The sequence below is a fragment of the Pseudorca crassidens genome, chromosome 3 (genome assembly GCF_039906515.1).
Source record: "Pseudorca crassidens isolate mPseCra1 chromosome 3, mPseCra1.hap1, whole genome shotgun sequence".
Taxonomy (NCBI): Eukaryota; Metazoa; Chordata; class Mammalia; order Artiodactyla; family Delphinidae; genus Pseudorca; species Pseudorca crassidens.
This window is the reverse complement of record NC_090298.1, coordinates 127250494-127264592: the sequence shown is the minus strand read 5'-3', so window position 1 is coordinate 127264592 and position 14099 is coordinate 127250494. Positions and strand designations below refer to the sequence as shown.

Below are 14099 nucleotides of genomic sequence, written 5' to 3'. Positions count from 1 at the left end.
GTCTGCCTCACGAAGTTGTGATGGGCAACATCGATTCAAAATGGATAGAGTAGAATATTACAGGTGTTTGTGAGCTGGAAGGAGCTGTGGACCCAGAAGTGGGGAGGCATTACAATTAAACTTCCCATTATTATGTATTTGTAGGGAAATGGTTGGAAGCTTAGGTTCTGGAGTTAGAACTGGATTTTTATCTGGGCTCTGATACTTACTAGCTTTGTGAGCTTAGGCAAATCACATATCGGAGCCTGATTTTCCTCACCTGTAAAATGGAGGAACTAATACCTTTGTTGCAAGGAGATTGCAAGAAATCGAAATAATATGTGCAGAGAAGCCGGGACAGAGACAACTCAATAAATGGTAGCTGTTGCGTTTACTAAATAATTGTTTTAATTTTTTTTTTCCTGGCCTTTTCTCTGCTGCGGGCCTGGAAAGGAATCCATTGATCGTAGGGATCTTTTCGGCCCTGGCCCGAGTTTTCTATCATTTACAAGGATTCTGGTCACCTGCTCAGGCGGCGGCTCCGCGCGCCCAGCCGGCTTCGCTGAGGCCCTGATTTTCGAGTATTTACGGCGCGCGGCCGTCCTAGCTCCCGCTCAAGTCTGCGCTTCCAGGTTCAGTCTCAGGGTCTCGCCGGCAGCCCCGGCCGGCGGGCGCGGAGCCGGCAGCGGGGCCAGAACGGCAGGGTCCTCTGGGGGCCCCGGAGTTGGGAGGCGGCGTCCGGGAGTCCCCCGAGGAGGATGGGCTGCGGAGACAGCAGGCTGAGCTGCTGCAAACCCCCCAAAAAGGTAAAGGGCGCCGGCGGAGAAGTTTGTCTTCGGAGGGGAAGGAGGGTGCGGAACCACTCCGCCTCAGGGGACCCTCGGTGCCCCGGGTTCCCTCGGGTCGGCCGGGGATGCCGGACGCAGAACAGCTAGAGGCCGGCGCGGAGGGAGGCGGGGAAGACTCGGCCGGGCGGCGCTCTTTCCCTCACGGCCCTGGGCTCAGCCGCGCGGGGCAGCCGAGTTTACAAACACGGCCCCAGGGCCCGGGAAGGGTAGCTGATTCCGGCTGGCGGGCTGGGGAAATGTCTAGTGCCTATGGCAGGTGCCTTTTCCTTCGGTCTGGGGCTGCTCGCTGTGTGGCCGTGGACATGTGACTCGACCTCTCTGGGCCTTGGGTTTTCCCACCTTTAAGAGGCAGATTATCTCTAGGGCCGCTACTCGGACGCAGAGTGGTCCACGGCTTTACATCATCGGCATCACCTGGAACCTGTTAGAAATGCAGAATCTCTGGCTGTGCCCCAGACTTACTAAAATAGAACCTTTTAACAAGATGCCCAGGTGATTACAAGTTTGAGAAGTGCTGGTATAGAGCCTTTTCAGGCCCCGGAGCCGGTGCATGTGGGCTGTCCTAAGGGTAGCTGGGAGGGGCCAACGAGGGGGGAGATTTACCGCCTTCTGCTCCCCTTCCCTCCCTTCCTGTCCCTCCCCCAAGGGGCCTCCGAGCTGGGGCAGGGCCCAGGAGACTCTACTCGGGTTTCTTGCAGTGGGACCAGCTGCCCCTTGGGTTCTGACAAGCCCAGAAGGTTCAGAGTCTGGAACCAGAGGACACCCTGAGGCACAGAGAGGGAAGGGAGGACCCTCAAGTCCTGAGCCTTTTTCCTACGACTGCCTGCCCTCCAGCCAGGAGGGAATAGGTGGTCCTATAAACTTGATGATCAGTCCCCTGAGACCTCAAGAGCCCCCCCGCCCCCCCACACACACCCTGTGACACTATTTAGTCATTTTTCATTGAACTTGAGTGTCTGCTGCGTTGCCTGTGCTTGAGCACAAGCTTTTCTGCTTATTGAGAATGCAGGACTGTCCCCAACCTGGGTGATTCTATTTCCTGCCCTGTGCCTAGTCCAGGGAGAAGAGTTTCTGTCCCAAGTACAGTGCCTCCTCCGCTTTCCTTGCTCTTCCTTTATTCCCAGTTCAAGAAACCTCACCGAGCTCTGACCCAGAAACCCTCCTGTCTTCCCTGGCTCCAACAGGGAAACTGAGGCTTGCCTCCATCAGTGGAAGCAGAGGCTGGCTGATGGGATGATGCGCACGTAAACCTGAGCCTGGCTTGAGACTTAGAACAAACTGGTGATAGGTGGGCATGATCCGCAGTGTTAATCCTAGCTCTGCCACAAGCATCCTGTGTGACCCCAAGTGAGCCATTAGTACTCTCTGGGCCTCAGTTTCTCCCTCTATATGGAGAGGGAGGGCGATGAGCAAGATGATTTCTAAGAGTCTGAGAATCTGTGTTCTCTGCACCGGTGTTCTCTGCTCTCTCAGTCTGCAAAGTGGGCCAAGGGTGAATTCCATCTACACAGTGGTGGGAGGAGACTGGAGGAGGAGCCCTGTTCCAGGCCTTGACTCTTCCATAGTCCAGAAGAGGAGACCACAGTGAGCATGGGTTCCCTGGCCTCGTGGCCTTTCTGAAAGCCTCGCCAGCTGTCCCTGTCTGTCCCTGGCACAGCCTGAACTGGACCCCCTGTCTCAAGCTGTGAAGGGCAAGTGAAGTCAGCAGAGACTATCCCTGTGGGAAAGGGCCTTGGGTACCACCTGGGCTGATGCACCCAACATACAGATAGGAGATTAATGCCTGGAGAAGGAAGGGTCTTGACTGAGGTCACAGAGCAACTTAGAGTAGAGCCCAGGTGTCCAGTCCCCTAGCCCAGTGTTCTTTGTCTCTGCCCCTACTCGGTGCTTCCAGTGGCTTCTTGTTGATTCCAAAGCCCTTTGGCATTTAAAGCCTTTACCCTGTTGCCTCAGAGCAGCCTGGCTTTTCTTCCTGCCCCAGCAGTGCCAGGCCCCTGCCCCTGAGTGGCAGGATTTATAAGCTGATTTTGTTTAAAGTTCACGCCCGTTTCCATCCCTTTGTGCTGTGCTCCTGCCCAGTTTCTCATCCAAGTGCCAACCGCTAGAAGGCGTGAGCTTCCAAGCTCATCCCCAGTAGGCTCTCAGCCCCCTGGGGGGGAGGGGGCCTCTGAGGATGGGATGTACAAAAATGAGCTCAGACCGCAGGAGGCTCAGGTCACAACAGTGACTCACCCTGAGTGGCAGTTGACAGAGTACTTTCACATCCTGCCGACCTCACGGCAGCCTGGAAGCCAGGTTGAGCTGCCGAATCTTCCCCACTTTATGGGGGAGGAGACTGAGGTTCAAGGGAGGAGTGATGTCCCCTAGCCAGTTGGTGGCCAAGCTTTGCAGTGGGGCCTGGTTTTCTGCCCTCCCCGGCTAGTGCCCACTGCCCCGCACAGAGCCCAGAGCGGGTGCTACATAAATATTTGAGTGAGTGAATGAGGGCCACAGGAGAGCCAGACTAGGGGTTAGCCCAGGGTGCAGCAGGAGTATCTCATCCGGCTTTGAGAGACACAGGAAGGCGTCTTGGATGAGGGCTGAGCACGCCGTGGCTGAGTGTTGAAGGCTTGGTAGGAGTTGCCCAGTCGAGGTAGAAAGGTCAGTCTGAGCAGCGGCTGAGCCCGAGAAGCAGAGTGACAGTGCTGGTTGTGGAGAGTGGGCGTGGCCAGCTGTGAGGAATGAGGCCGGCGCTCTCAGCGGGGACTTCGCTGGCCAGGGACGGGCTTGACCACTAGGATTTCTCAAGGTCCCTCCAGGGGCCAGGCCCTGAGGGCTTGCTGAGTCCTGTGGTCAACAGTGCCTGGTGGCCTTAGCTGACCAGCCGTCCTAGATCCCACGGAGAGGCCTGACCTGGGGCTGTTACGGGGACTTTTGGGGAAAGTTGAAATCCTGGTGAAAAAATGAGTGAGGATGCCTAGCAGGCTGGATGTGGATACCAAAGAACCACCTGCATTGTGTGGTCCTTCCGAAACCGTTTTTGGCAGAGACTGTGGCTGATGTGGCCACATCCCTGGGAGGATTTGGGAGAAGGCCGGACGTAAAGGGGAAGGGCCGAGGAAGCAAGCCCACGGACTTGCCTGTAGGAGTGACATGGAGAGTACGCAGGGGCCTTCCATCCCCAACAGGTTACCCGTCTGGGCCCAACGTGGGGAGGGACAGCTAGTGCCTCATGGTCAGTCCCCTGTATGTGTGCCTGGTGCCCCCAGGGCTTCAGCTCTGGCGCCACAGCTCTGAGCAGCGCATCAGAGACCCTGGCTCAGCACTGCTCCCGGAGACATGCCTCGTGCAACAGGTTCTCTGTGGTCAGTAGCCCTTCAGGAGGGTTTCCATTGTAGCAGGCCAGGTGAGAGGCAGAGATGCAGAAGTGAACACCATGGGAGAGCCTGGCACGGGCACAGCTAATTCTGAAACAAAACCATAGACACTAAGGACATGGGCTTTAGAACTGGGTCCACATATTCATTTATTAACTCAGCTGTCCGACTCTGGGCCAGGTGCCACTTCAGTCCTGGCTCCGTCATGGATCCATTAAGTGACTGTGGAAGGGACTTGGCTTTTCCGTGCCTCAGTTTCCTCATCTGTAAAATACGTGTGATGTTAGCTCCTGAGTCATAGGGTTCTAAGATTAGATGAAAGAATGCATGTAGTAGAGCCCCTGATACACCAACTGGTAAGTGGCACACCCTCGATAAGACAGAATGTGGGTGAGGACATCACCGCCTGGATTGTACCCAAGGAAAGCAAACAGGGTTGCGGAAGACAGGGGGACGTTAATGTCCTTGGCAGGCTGTTGGGTTAGGAAGATGAAGCCTGGAGCCTGGCCACTGCCTTCCAACCTCTGAAGTGTTGTCAAGAGGCACGGGCACAGGGCACGGCCTTGTTCTCTGGTTTCAGGAGGCAGAGTTGTGGCCAATGAGGGGAAGCTACAGGGAGCCAGATTCTACTTCTCACCAGGAAGAAGGGTAGTGAGTTCCCCATCCTGGAGTAGTTCAAGCAGAGGTCAGCTGCGATTGTGGCAAAAATAGAAGAGGGGACGCAAGCCTCGGACGAGGAAGCACTTAGGATTCCACGCAAGACACCTCATTATTGTGATGACTAAAAATTTCAGAATTTGGAAAAGTATAAAGAAGTTTTAAAGGAGTTTTTAATCTCACCACGAAGAGGTAGCCTCTGTGTACATTTCAGTGGCATTCTTTCTACTGTTTTCCTCCATGTATGATGTATGTGAATGTGACTGTTTTTGCAGAATTGGGAAGATATTTTATCTTATTTATTTATTTGATATATATTTATGCATTTGTTTTTTGGCTGCGTCGGGTCTTGGTTGCAGCGTGCGGGCTTCTCTCTAGTTGTGGCGCGAGGGCTCCTGAGCTCGTGGGCTCTGTAGTTGTAGCGCGGGGGCTTAGTTGCCCCACGGCGTGTGGGATCTTAGTTCCCCGACCAGGGATCGAACCCGCGTCCCCTGCATTGGAAGGTGGATTCTTAACCACTGGACTGCCAGGGAAGTCCCTGGGAATATATTTTAAATGATTATATTCTAGTTACTTACTATTTTGTTGGGGGCGTTCTCCCATGTTAAATAGTCCGCGGAAATGTGATTTTTAATGGCCACCTAATGTCCTGTGGATGTTCTGTGGCTTATTGAACCAGTTTGGACACTTGGTTATTTACACTCCCCACTCCTACCCACCCTTGTGTTTTCCTCCTAAGCCGGGAGACTGTGCCTTTTTGTCAGAGGGGAGAGGTTGGGGGAGGGAGGGCCTCTAGGGAGAGATGTCATCTTGGCTGGGTTTTGAAGGTGAATGGGGGCCAGACACTGTGTCAGGGTGAATGGGGTACACAAGAGGCAGGGCCCCTGACACCTGGTCGGTAGGAGCAGGGCAAATCTGACCTTTGAACTTGCTTTGCTGAGGGTGGGACAGAGGGTCTACGAAAGGAAACTGCCTTTCCCTGGCACTGAGTCCTCTGTCCCAAACATTGTGGGGACGTTGCTGTGTATGTGGCCTCTGAGCTTTGCCCAACCCCCCAAATGATGCCCCCCCACACCGGAAAAATCATGCTAGTTAAAGTCAATACAGGCTTCCATATATATGACCTCTGACGACCTTGTGAGGTTCAGTGCCAGATTTCTATGTTATAAAGAGACACCTGTGCCCTGTGACGTGAAACCCATCAGAATAATTCCTAATAAACTCTTGCCTTGGACACACAACCTTTGGTAACACACTTTCTGCACATGTACATGTTTTTTAATTCTGTTCCTTTGTAGCTGAATTCCCAATCAGCTACCATAGGTCCCTGAGAGCCTGAGATGCCCCCAGGCACCTCAGGACTTCCACTGCTGCCTCAGTTGGGTGTTGAGTTTGGGGCCCATGCTTCACGTCATCACGTGTGTTTTTTTTATTATAAAAAGGGCCGAAAAGATAAAACTTCAAATTGTTCATCCGGAAACAGGATGCCATATAAGTCAAGATGGTGACACTCCTGGTAGGAGGGGCTGCCACTAGACATCTCAGTGTTCGTAGGTTGGCTAGTAAGCAAAGGTCTGAAAAAGAGTTCCAAGAGATCTCAGTGTAACATTCATGAGCATTCATGTTCAAAAACCAAACTTGGAAAAATTTGGGTAGCCCCAATAAAAGGAAGAGTCTGATGGATGGCCTGAGTCCTGGCTCTGACATCTCGGGGTGCACTTGGGTTTCCCTCCTCAAGGCCTGCACTTCGTCCTCTCAGTGTCCTCCGCCCTCAGAGCACTGTGAGCCACCCCGGATGACTGATCGACCAGGGACTAGGCCAGGAAGGGAGCAGGACCTGCAGGTGGGTGCAGGGGGAGCTCCCAGGGCCCCGCCCCAGGCAGAGAGAAGGAGAGAGAGAAAATGAGAAATTCCACCTATCTTTAGCATAGATAGATCTAAATCTATCCATCACCCGAAGACAAGCCATCGACTTCTCACCAAGTAAATGTGAATCCTTAAAAATCATTTATCTTGTGTCACTTTATTTTCAAATCTGAATCTTCCAGAACATCTAGGCCAAATGCCTCACAATACATCCATCCCACACCCATGCTTTCCCCCCAGATACATGATGTACAAACTGACCTACTTCCAGTTTTCCTTCACTCCCCAGCAGTGAAGTTCTTTTTCAGAGTGTACAACGAACCTTGTCATTTCTCCACCGCCCCGTGCAACCCTACCCCCTGCCCTCTCCTTGAGAAAACAGCTCTGACATCAGAAAAGTTATGTGTAATGGATTTTTTTATGTTTGTTTATTTGTGGCCGTGCCACGTGGCATGAGGGATCATAGTTCCCTGACCAGGGATCAAACCCGTACCCCCTACCGTGGAAGCACGGAGTCTTAACCACTGGACCGCCAGGGAAGTCCCTTTAATGGGTTGATTAGTGTCCCTACCCAAACTCATGTACACCCAGAACCTATGAGTATGACCTTATTTGAAACAGGGTTTTTGCCAATGTAATCAGTCAAGATGAGGTCATACTGGATGATGGTGGGCCCTAATCCAAGGACTGGTGTCCTTGTAAGAAGAGGGAACTTTGGACACAGATACACGGGGAGAAGGCCATGTGATGACAGAAGCAGAGATTGGAGTCATGCAGCTCCAAGCCCAGGGACGCCAAGGATTGCTGACAAGCACTGGAAGCTGGGAGAGAGGGATGGAACAGAAACTCCCTCAGAGCCTCCAGCAGGACCCAACCCACCTGATACCTTGGTTTGGGACTTCTAGCCTTCAGAACTGGAAGAGAATAAACTTTTGTTGTTTTATTTTTTATTTTTATTTTATTTTTTTTTTTCGGTACGCGGGCCTCTCACTGTTGTGGCCTCTCCTGTTGCGGAGCACAGGCTCCGGACACGCAGGCTCGGCGGCCATGGCTCACGGGCCCAGCCGCTCCGCGGCATGTGGGATCTTCCCGGACCGGGGCACGAACCCGTGTCCCCTGCATCGGCAGGCGGACCCCCAACCATTCTGTTGTTTTAAGTCACCAACTTCGTGGTGATTTGTTACAGCAGCCCTAGGAAACATATATTTTAAGGTTAATTACTCCCCACCCTCTCTCACCCCTCCCCCACCTTGCCACCAGTAGAAATGGGCAGGAAGAGCCCAGTGCCTCCCCTTTGGAACCGTGGCTTGGCAGAAAGGTAGGGAGCACTGCAAACAAGGAGGTGCTTGGACAAGGCCCAAATGCTGTTGGACACCAGCTGCAGCATCTGCAGAGGAAAGCGCACTGGGCCAGGGGTCAGGAGTGGGTCCCACTCCTGCCTCTGTCACTAACTTGCTGTGTGATCTCAGCTGGTTCTGTCCCCGGGCCTTGATCTCCCCACCAGTAAAATGATCGCCATGGCTGCTTTTAGGTTCCAAGAGAGGTATTTATTCTGCCTGTTGTCGTTCATTGTATGCAAGTCAAACGTGAGTACACTATTGTTTGAAAAATTCTAAGAATTTAGGCAAAACTGAAGCTCCCCCTCCTTGACTGCAGTAATTCTAGTCCTTTCTCTAGAGATGATGACTGATTGCCATCAGTGTGCGCTTTTCTAGGTAGTTTTTCCTGTGCATTTACGTACAGTAGAAATAGTTTATTTTGCCTATTCATATTCTACCAAATGGCTTTCCACTCTTGTTGGTAAATTCCTACTTGGCTTTTTTAAACATATGAGTGGCATTGCCTAGTGTTATATACCTTAGTGTATTGAGCTGGTGCCCCGCTGTGGATATGAGCCTGGTTGCCAGCGTTTCCCTGTTACAAGTGACCCTGCCCTGAGCACCCTGGAGGAGCCACCGTCCTCGCTAATGGGTGCCGGTCTCTGCTGGCTGTGCTATGGCAGGGGTGGGGGTGCTTGCCGCGTGTACCTTGCGAGGTGGCTGCTGGGCTCTGTCATCTGCTCCAGGCACTGCAGCCCCCCCTTTTACATCCTCTCCACAGGAGCTGCTCAAGAACAGAGGGTGGTATGAAGGGTTCAGGACACCCCCCAGACCCTTCTGAGCAAGGGCCCCTCCTTCCTTGTCCTGCAGAGAAGCCCTCTCCGTGCAGGGGCTGACAGCTGAGTGTGTCCAACTGTCAGCTCTGCCATGCCTGGAGCCAGCGAGCGTGACAGGACTGATAGGGGATGAGGTGTCAGGGTGACCTCACTCTGCCCCTTGTTTTCAACCCACAGCATACCAAAACCAGAAGGACCCTGATGTATCCCATTGCCCAACTCCATGCCAGAGAGAGGAGGAAACAGAAGCCCAGAGAGGGGAGGGTGCTTCCCCAAGGTCACACAGCAAGCAAGTAGCAAGTCAGGGGCCTGACTCTGGACTCTGACTGGGGAGTTTGCCATTGGGTTGCTGAGACAGGTGGATATCCAGCTGTGTATCTATGCCCTCAGCCCGTCCCTTCCCCCGCTGTGGCCACTGACACCGTTTTCTGTCCCACTCCTTCAGGGTCCTTCTGCCTGGCGGACTGACCCAAATGCTGGAGATGGTACCGAGTGCTCCTGCCAGCTCCAGGCGCTCTCAGGCGAGCAGAGCTGGCAGACCCCCTGGGAGGCTGATACAGGACAGGAAAAGGTGGGCTCTCGGGAGGAAGGAAGGGGATGTGGTATACTGGAAACCCTTTCCTAGGCCTCAGCCCCTCCATCTGTGAATGAGGGGTTGGGCCCTGCGCTCACTGTCTGCCATGGGTGGGCTCAGCAGGTGCGTGGGAGGGAAGTGGTTCTGTCCTCCCCTGAGATCTCTTTCGTCAGCTGGTCAGATGGGAGGGATGGAGGCCACATCCGCCCCTGACTTGGGGTGTCCTAGGGGCATTGCAGTTATTCAGAGAATAGGCGGGGCCTCCTGACACAGCTGAGAGGTACTGGCTGGTGCTCCTACCTTTCATTCGGTTGCGTGGTCACGTCGGTATGTCCCCAGGCAGGCACTGGCTGATGCTGACGCCGTCATGTGTAAAATGAACAAGTTGAAGTAAATCTTTGGCGTCCCTGGCCGCGTGAAAGTGAAATCACATTCAGGCATTGCTTTGGCAAAATACTTCTGCCCATCTTAGAGATGGGGAAGCTGAGGCCTGTGGTTATGGTGTTCTTACATCCGAGGCTCTGTAGTTTGGGTGTGAACGCTAACATTTCTCAACAGCCCTGAATATTTTGGTCCTGCCTCTCCCCCACCCGAAGTCCTGGAGGGGCCCCTTGGGCCTCCGCCTCCACAGGCCTCCGCCGCCACCTCCTTCCTGCCTCTACCCTCAGCCAATGGGCTCTGCTGTGGTTGTTCAGATCCCGAAACCAGTGGTGGTGCCAGGGGCCCCACCCACGCTGAGTTCTGACACCGGAAAGCAGCTCTGATACTGCAGAGGGTTGTGACATGAGTCCCTTGAGGCTCAGAATCCCCTAATCGTTTGGCTACTTGGATCAATCTGGCGCGTGCACGAAGGACGCGGAAGGGGCTCCGCCTCGAGTCTGGATTCCCTTTGGGCTCTGCTCCCTGCTTTGTGGCCTCTGACAAGCACTGCTCACCTCCCCTCTGGGCCTCAATTTTTCCATCTGGAAATAGGAGGTGAGGATTGGAATAAACTGTCTCCAGGGGCCCTTCCATCCCTGTCTTCTGGGTCCCAGTAAGCCTTCCTCAGCTTACTGGGTGTGACAGTAAGGTGGGTGTGACAGAACTATGCGGCCACGGGAAGCCAGGGCTGTGGTTTATGGGGATGGCAGAGGAGCTTGGTGAACTCTTAAGGGTCCTTTGATTACTAAATTCTGGAAGCTAAGCAGGATTAATGAGGCCATAAATCACACCGTTCAATCAGAAATACACAATGCCTAAAGGCCCATGAAGAAGATGGAGTGATGGTCCCTAAAGCAAGGTTAGACCAAGTGTCTTCAGGAAAGGCCGAGCCAGCCTCAGGGCTTGGCTTCCATCCTAGCGGGATTCCCAAGGGAAGGAATAGCTGGGAAGTTTCTATCCAAGTTGCTTCTGCCTTCCTCATTCTTTCCTGATGAGGCTCGGAATTTGAGGGAAGTGAGGGGTCTATCCTGGACACTTCAGTATGAGACTATGAAAATTCACCCCAAAGTACTGCAACCTGAATAATACTCAACAGAGCCCCCTGGGACTCTGTTAACGTTGGTGGGTTTTACGTACCGCCTGCACTAGCTAAACACTTGATGCTTACCACAGGTCTTTACTTGTTGAACATCAGAGATATTTTATAGAATTATTGATGGTTGGAGTTGAGGGCCCTCTGAGATCACTCAGTCAGTCCAACCTGCAAAATGAAGTTTGCCTCTTCTTGTATGCTACCAGTGACAGAGAGCTCACTACCACCACCCCACCCTCCAATAAGGCAGCCTCTCTCTATTTGGGACAGTTCTGAGATTCTTCATATTGCACTTGAAACTTCTAGTCCTTGGACACCATCTTGCCCTTCAAGGCTGTGGACTACACACTAGCAGCTTCTACCTCATGGCAGTCCTGCAGAGGTTTGAAGACGGAGTCCAGAGTTTTTTCTTTTTGTTTTTGTTTTTTGCCTATTCTCGAGGCTGATCAACTATTGTTAACAGTCCCTCCTGTCACTTGGTTTGAATCTCCTACCACATCCTGTCAGCTACTCTTGCACACCTTCCATTCGGTCAGTTTACCTTCCAAAATGCAAGCATATTCGAGAGGGTCTCACCAGGCCCAGTCCGAGCTTACCTGGTTTCCTCATGGCTCTGGGCCCTGTCCTCATGCTCTGCCTGGACCCTGTCTGCTTTCGGAGCCATGTTCTACCGCGGACCAGGTTTGCTTCTGGTTGACCCCAGAGCAGAGCTCTGGTCTGCTTGACAGCAAGGAGCTGGGCCCCCGAACGGTGCATGTCACCAAGATAGAGGGGCCCTGTTTCCAGCCCTCTTAGTTGAAGGGCTGCCCTGGAGCCCAGAAGGACTGAGGAGAACGTCTGTTCCAACCCTGACCCATCACAGATAGGTCCAGAGAGGGGACAGCACTTCCCTCAAGTCACACAGTGAAGCTGGAACCTGGGTCTCCTGGCCTCTCTCCCAGTCCTGGGTTCTCCCTCTAACCCGTGCTGCCAGCTGCCACCTCATAGCTTTCTTCGCCCAAGTTTCCATTGACACAGGAAGCTGCCATTCCTCTTCCAGAGCTCAGACCGGATGCCCCTCCCAGTCTGAGGCCTGCCTCACTCTGCTTTTGGAAGGGAAAATTTTTGTGGCCCCCTCCCAGCTCCTGTCCTCTCCCACTGCAGGGTGAACTCTGCTGCATGACCTCTGAGGAGGAAGTAGCCAAGGCCCCACCGTGGGAATTTTCCATGCAGTAGTTGCTTATCGATTCCCGCTCAGCTCTGGGCTGTGTGTCCTCAGGCTTTGACGAGCCTCAAAATCACCTGGATGGGTTGGTAGATCAGAGCTTCCCAGCACACACACACCACCCTCGGATGCTGTAGGTCTAGAACTGGGCCTGGGAGCTGTGTTAAGCAAGGACTTCAGGTGGTTCTAATACAGGAGACCCTCTATTAGGCCTGGAAATTCCTAGAAATATTGTTCTGGGCATCATAACAGATACTGGGGCAAATCCAAAGTCAATTTCAAAAATGGTCCCTGTCCTCAGGGAGCCCCTTGGACTAGCAGAAGTACAGGTAACTGGGTAGCTACTCACATAGGTGTCTGAACAGACCCTGGAGCGTAGCGCTGACAGGAGCTAACTCAGCCCTGGGGAGAGACCAAGTAGAAATAATAGATGAGCGGGGCCTGGAGGCCTGAGAAATTATTGACCATGTGTCATGCTGGGATGGTCTTGAACACACAGTTGTGCACCTTGTGGCCAGGAGCACAGTAGGTTGTTTTGGTTTGGTTTTGGCCTAGCAAATTGGTCAACATGAAAAAAAAAATTTTTAATTAAAGAAAAAAAAAGACACTAGTCCATGTAGACAAGGTTGCAGTGAAACTGGCCTTCTGTGTGTTATTAGTGGGTGAGTTAATTGATAGAACTTTCTGGAGAGTAGAGCCAGTAATTTTATTTTATTATTATTATTTTTTAATCTTATATTTCTTTTTTTTTAAATTTTATTTATTTTTGGCTGCATTGGGTCTTCATTGCTGCACGCGGGCTTTCTCTAGTTGAGGCAAGCGGGGGCTACTCTTCATTGCGGTGCCCGGGCTTCTCATTATGGTGACTTCTCTTGTTGCAGAGCACAGGCGGAGCCAGTAATTTTAGATGTGTGAAAAATTTTATAAATCAGTATGTTCTCTAAAGCATGATTTGGAAATTAAAAAATGGAAATAATGTATATATTCAACAGTGGATTTTTTTTTTTTTGGCTGTGCCATGTGGCATGTGGGATCTTAGTTCCCCAACCAGGGATCGAACCTGTGCTCCCTGCATTGGGAGCGCGGAGTCTTAACCACTGGACCACCAGGGAAGTCCCTCAACTTTTTTTCCCTCAATGTGAAAAAAAAAAGATGTGGATTTTTTTTCACATCTGGATTTATGTTTATTCACATGTGGGAGGGAATAACATTTTACAGTTAGATCACAAATATCAGAAAGCTACTCAAAGTGGGAGCTTCATAGAAATGTTAGAGAGTGGAAGGAGATACATGAAGGCATTATTTTTTTTAAAAAGCAAATTCTTTGCGGTCAACATATTCTTGCAAACTATTTTGAAAATGAAACACTCAATTAGATATTGAGTAATAATTAATGATTTAAAACCAGTGGAGGTTGTATGGATTAAAAAACCATTCAACTGTGGTTTATTGATTAAATGATTAAATTCACCTGTAAGGATGTCATACTCAAGTCATTAAAATTAATATATTTACAGAATATTTAATGCCATGTAGTAAATGCTCATATTTGAAAAAGTAAGATGTAAGAAAGTATAATATTCCAATAATGAATAAATATGTATTATTTATTACCACTATAATTGGAAGAAGATGTTTACCAATATTTAAATATCAAGAAAATGGAGAGGAGAACAGTAGAGTGTGGACAGATTATGAGTGTTGAATGTCATTCTGAAGGAGTTATCCTGGGGGCAGGGGTACCATCAGGATCTGGAGACTCAAGCACAAGGCCATGTCCTGCCTAAGGTCTGGAAGCTGTTAGTGGAGAAGAGTTTTCCACCTTCTGTGGTGGTTATTTGGGAGAAGACAGTTTCTCATGAGCTTTATGAACTTTTTTCAGGCAACCTGAGGCCAGTGGCAGCCCAGAAGATCTAGGAAAGCGCTGTGCGTCTTTGCTCTTGCCGT

The 14099-nt window shown here is 51.5% G+C and overlaps 1 protein-coding gene across 1 annotated transcript in view; it reads left to right on the top strand.

Annotated features, from left to right (window-relative positions):
* The first annotated feature begins 583 nt into the window (after positions 1-583).
* Positions 584-14099, top strand: part of CCDC69 (coiled-coil domain containing 69) — a 36640-nt gene continuing 23124 nt past the window's right edge. Inside the window, exon 1 of the mRNA XM_067732320.1 lies at positions 584-785. Coding sequence (XP_067588421.1) covers positions 738-785 — 48 coding nt within the window. The 5' untranslated portion in view covers positions 584-737. The remainder of the gene's footprint in view (positions 786-14099) is intronic.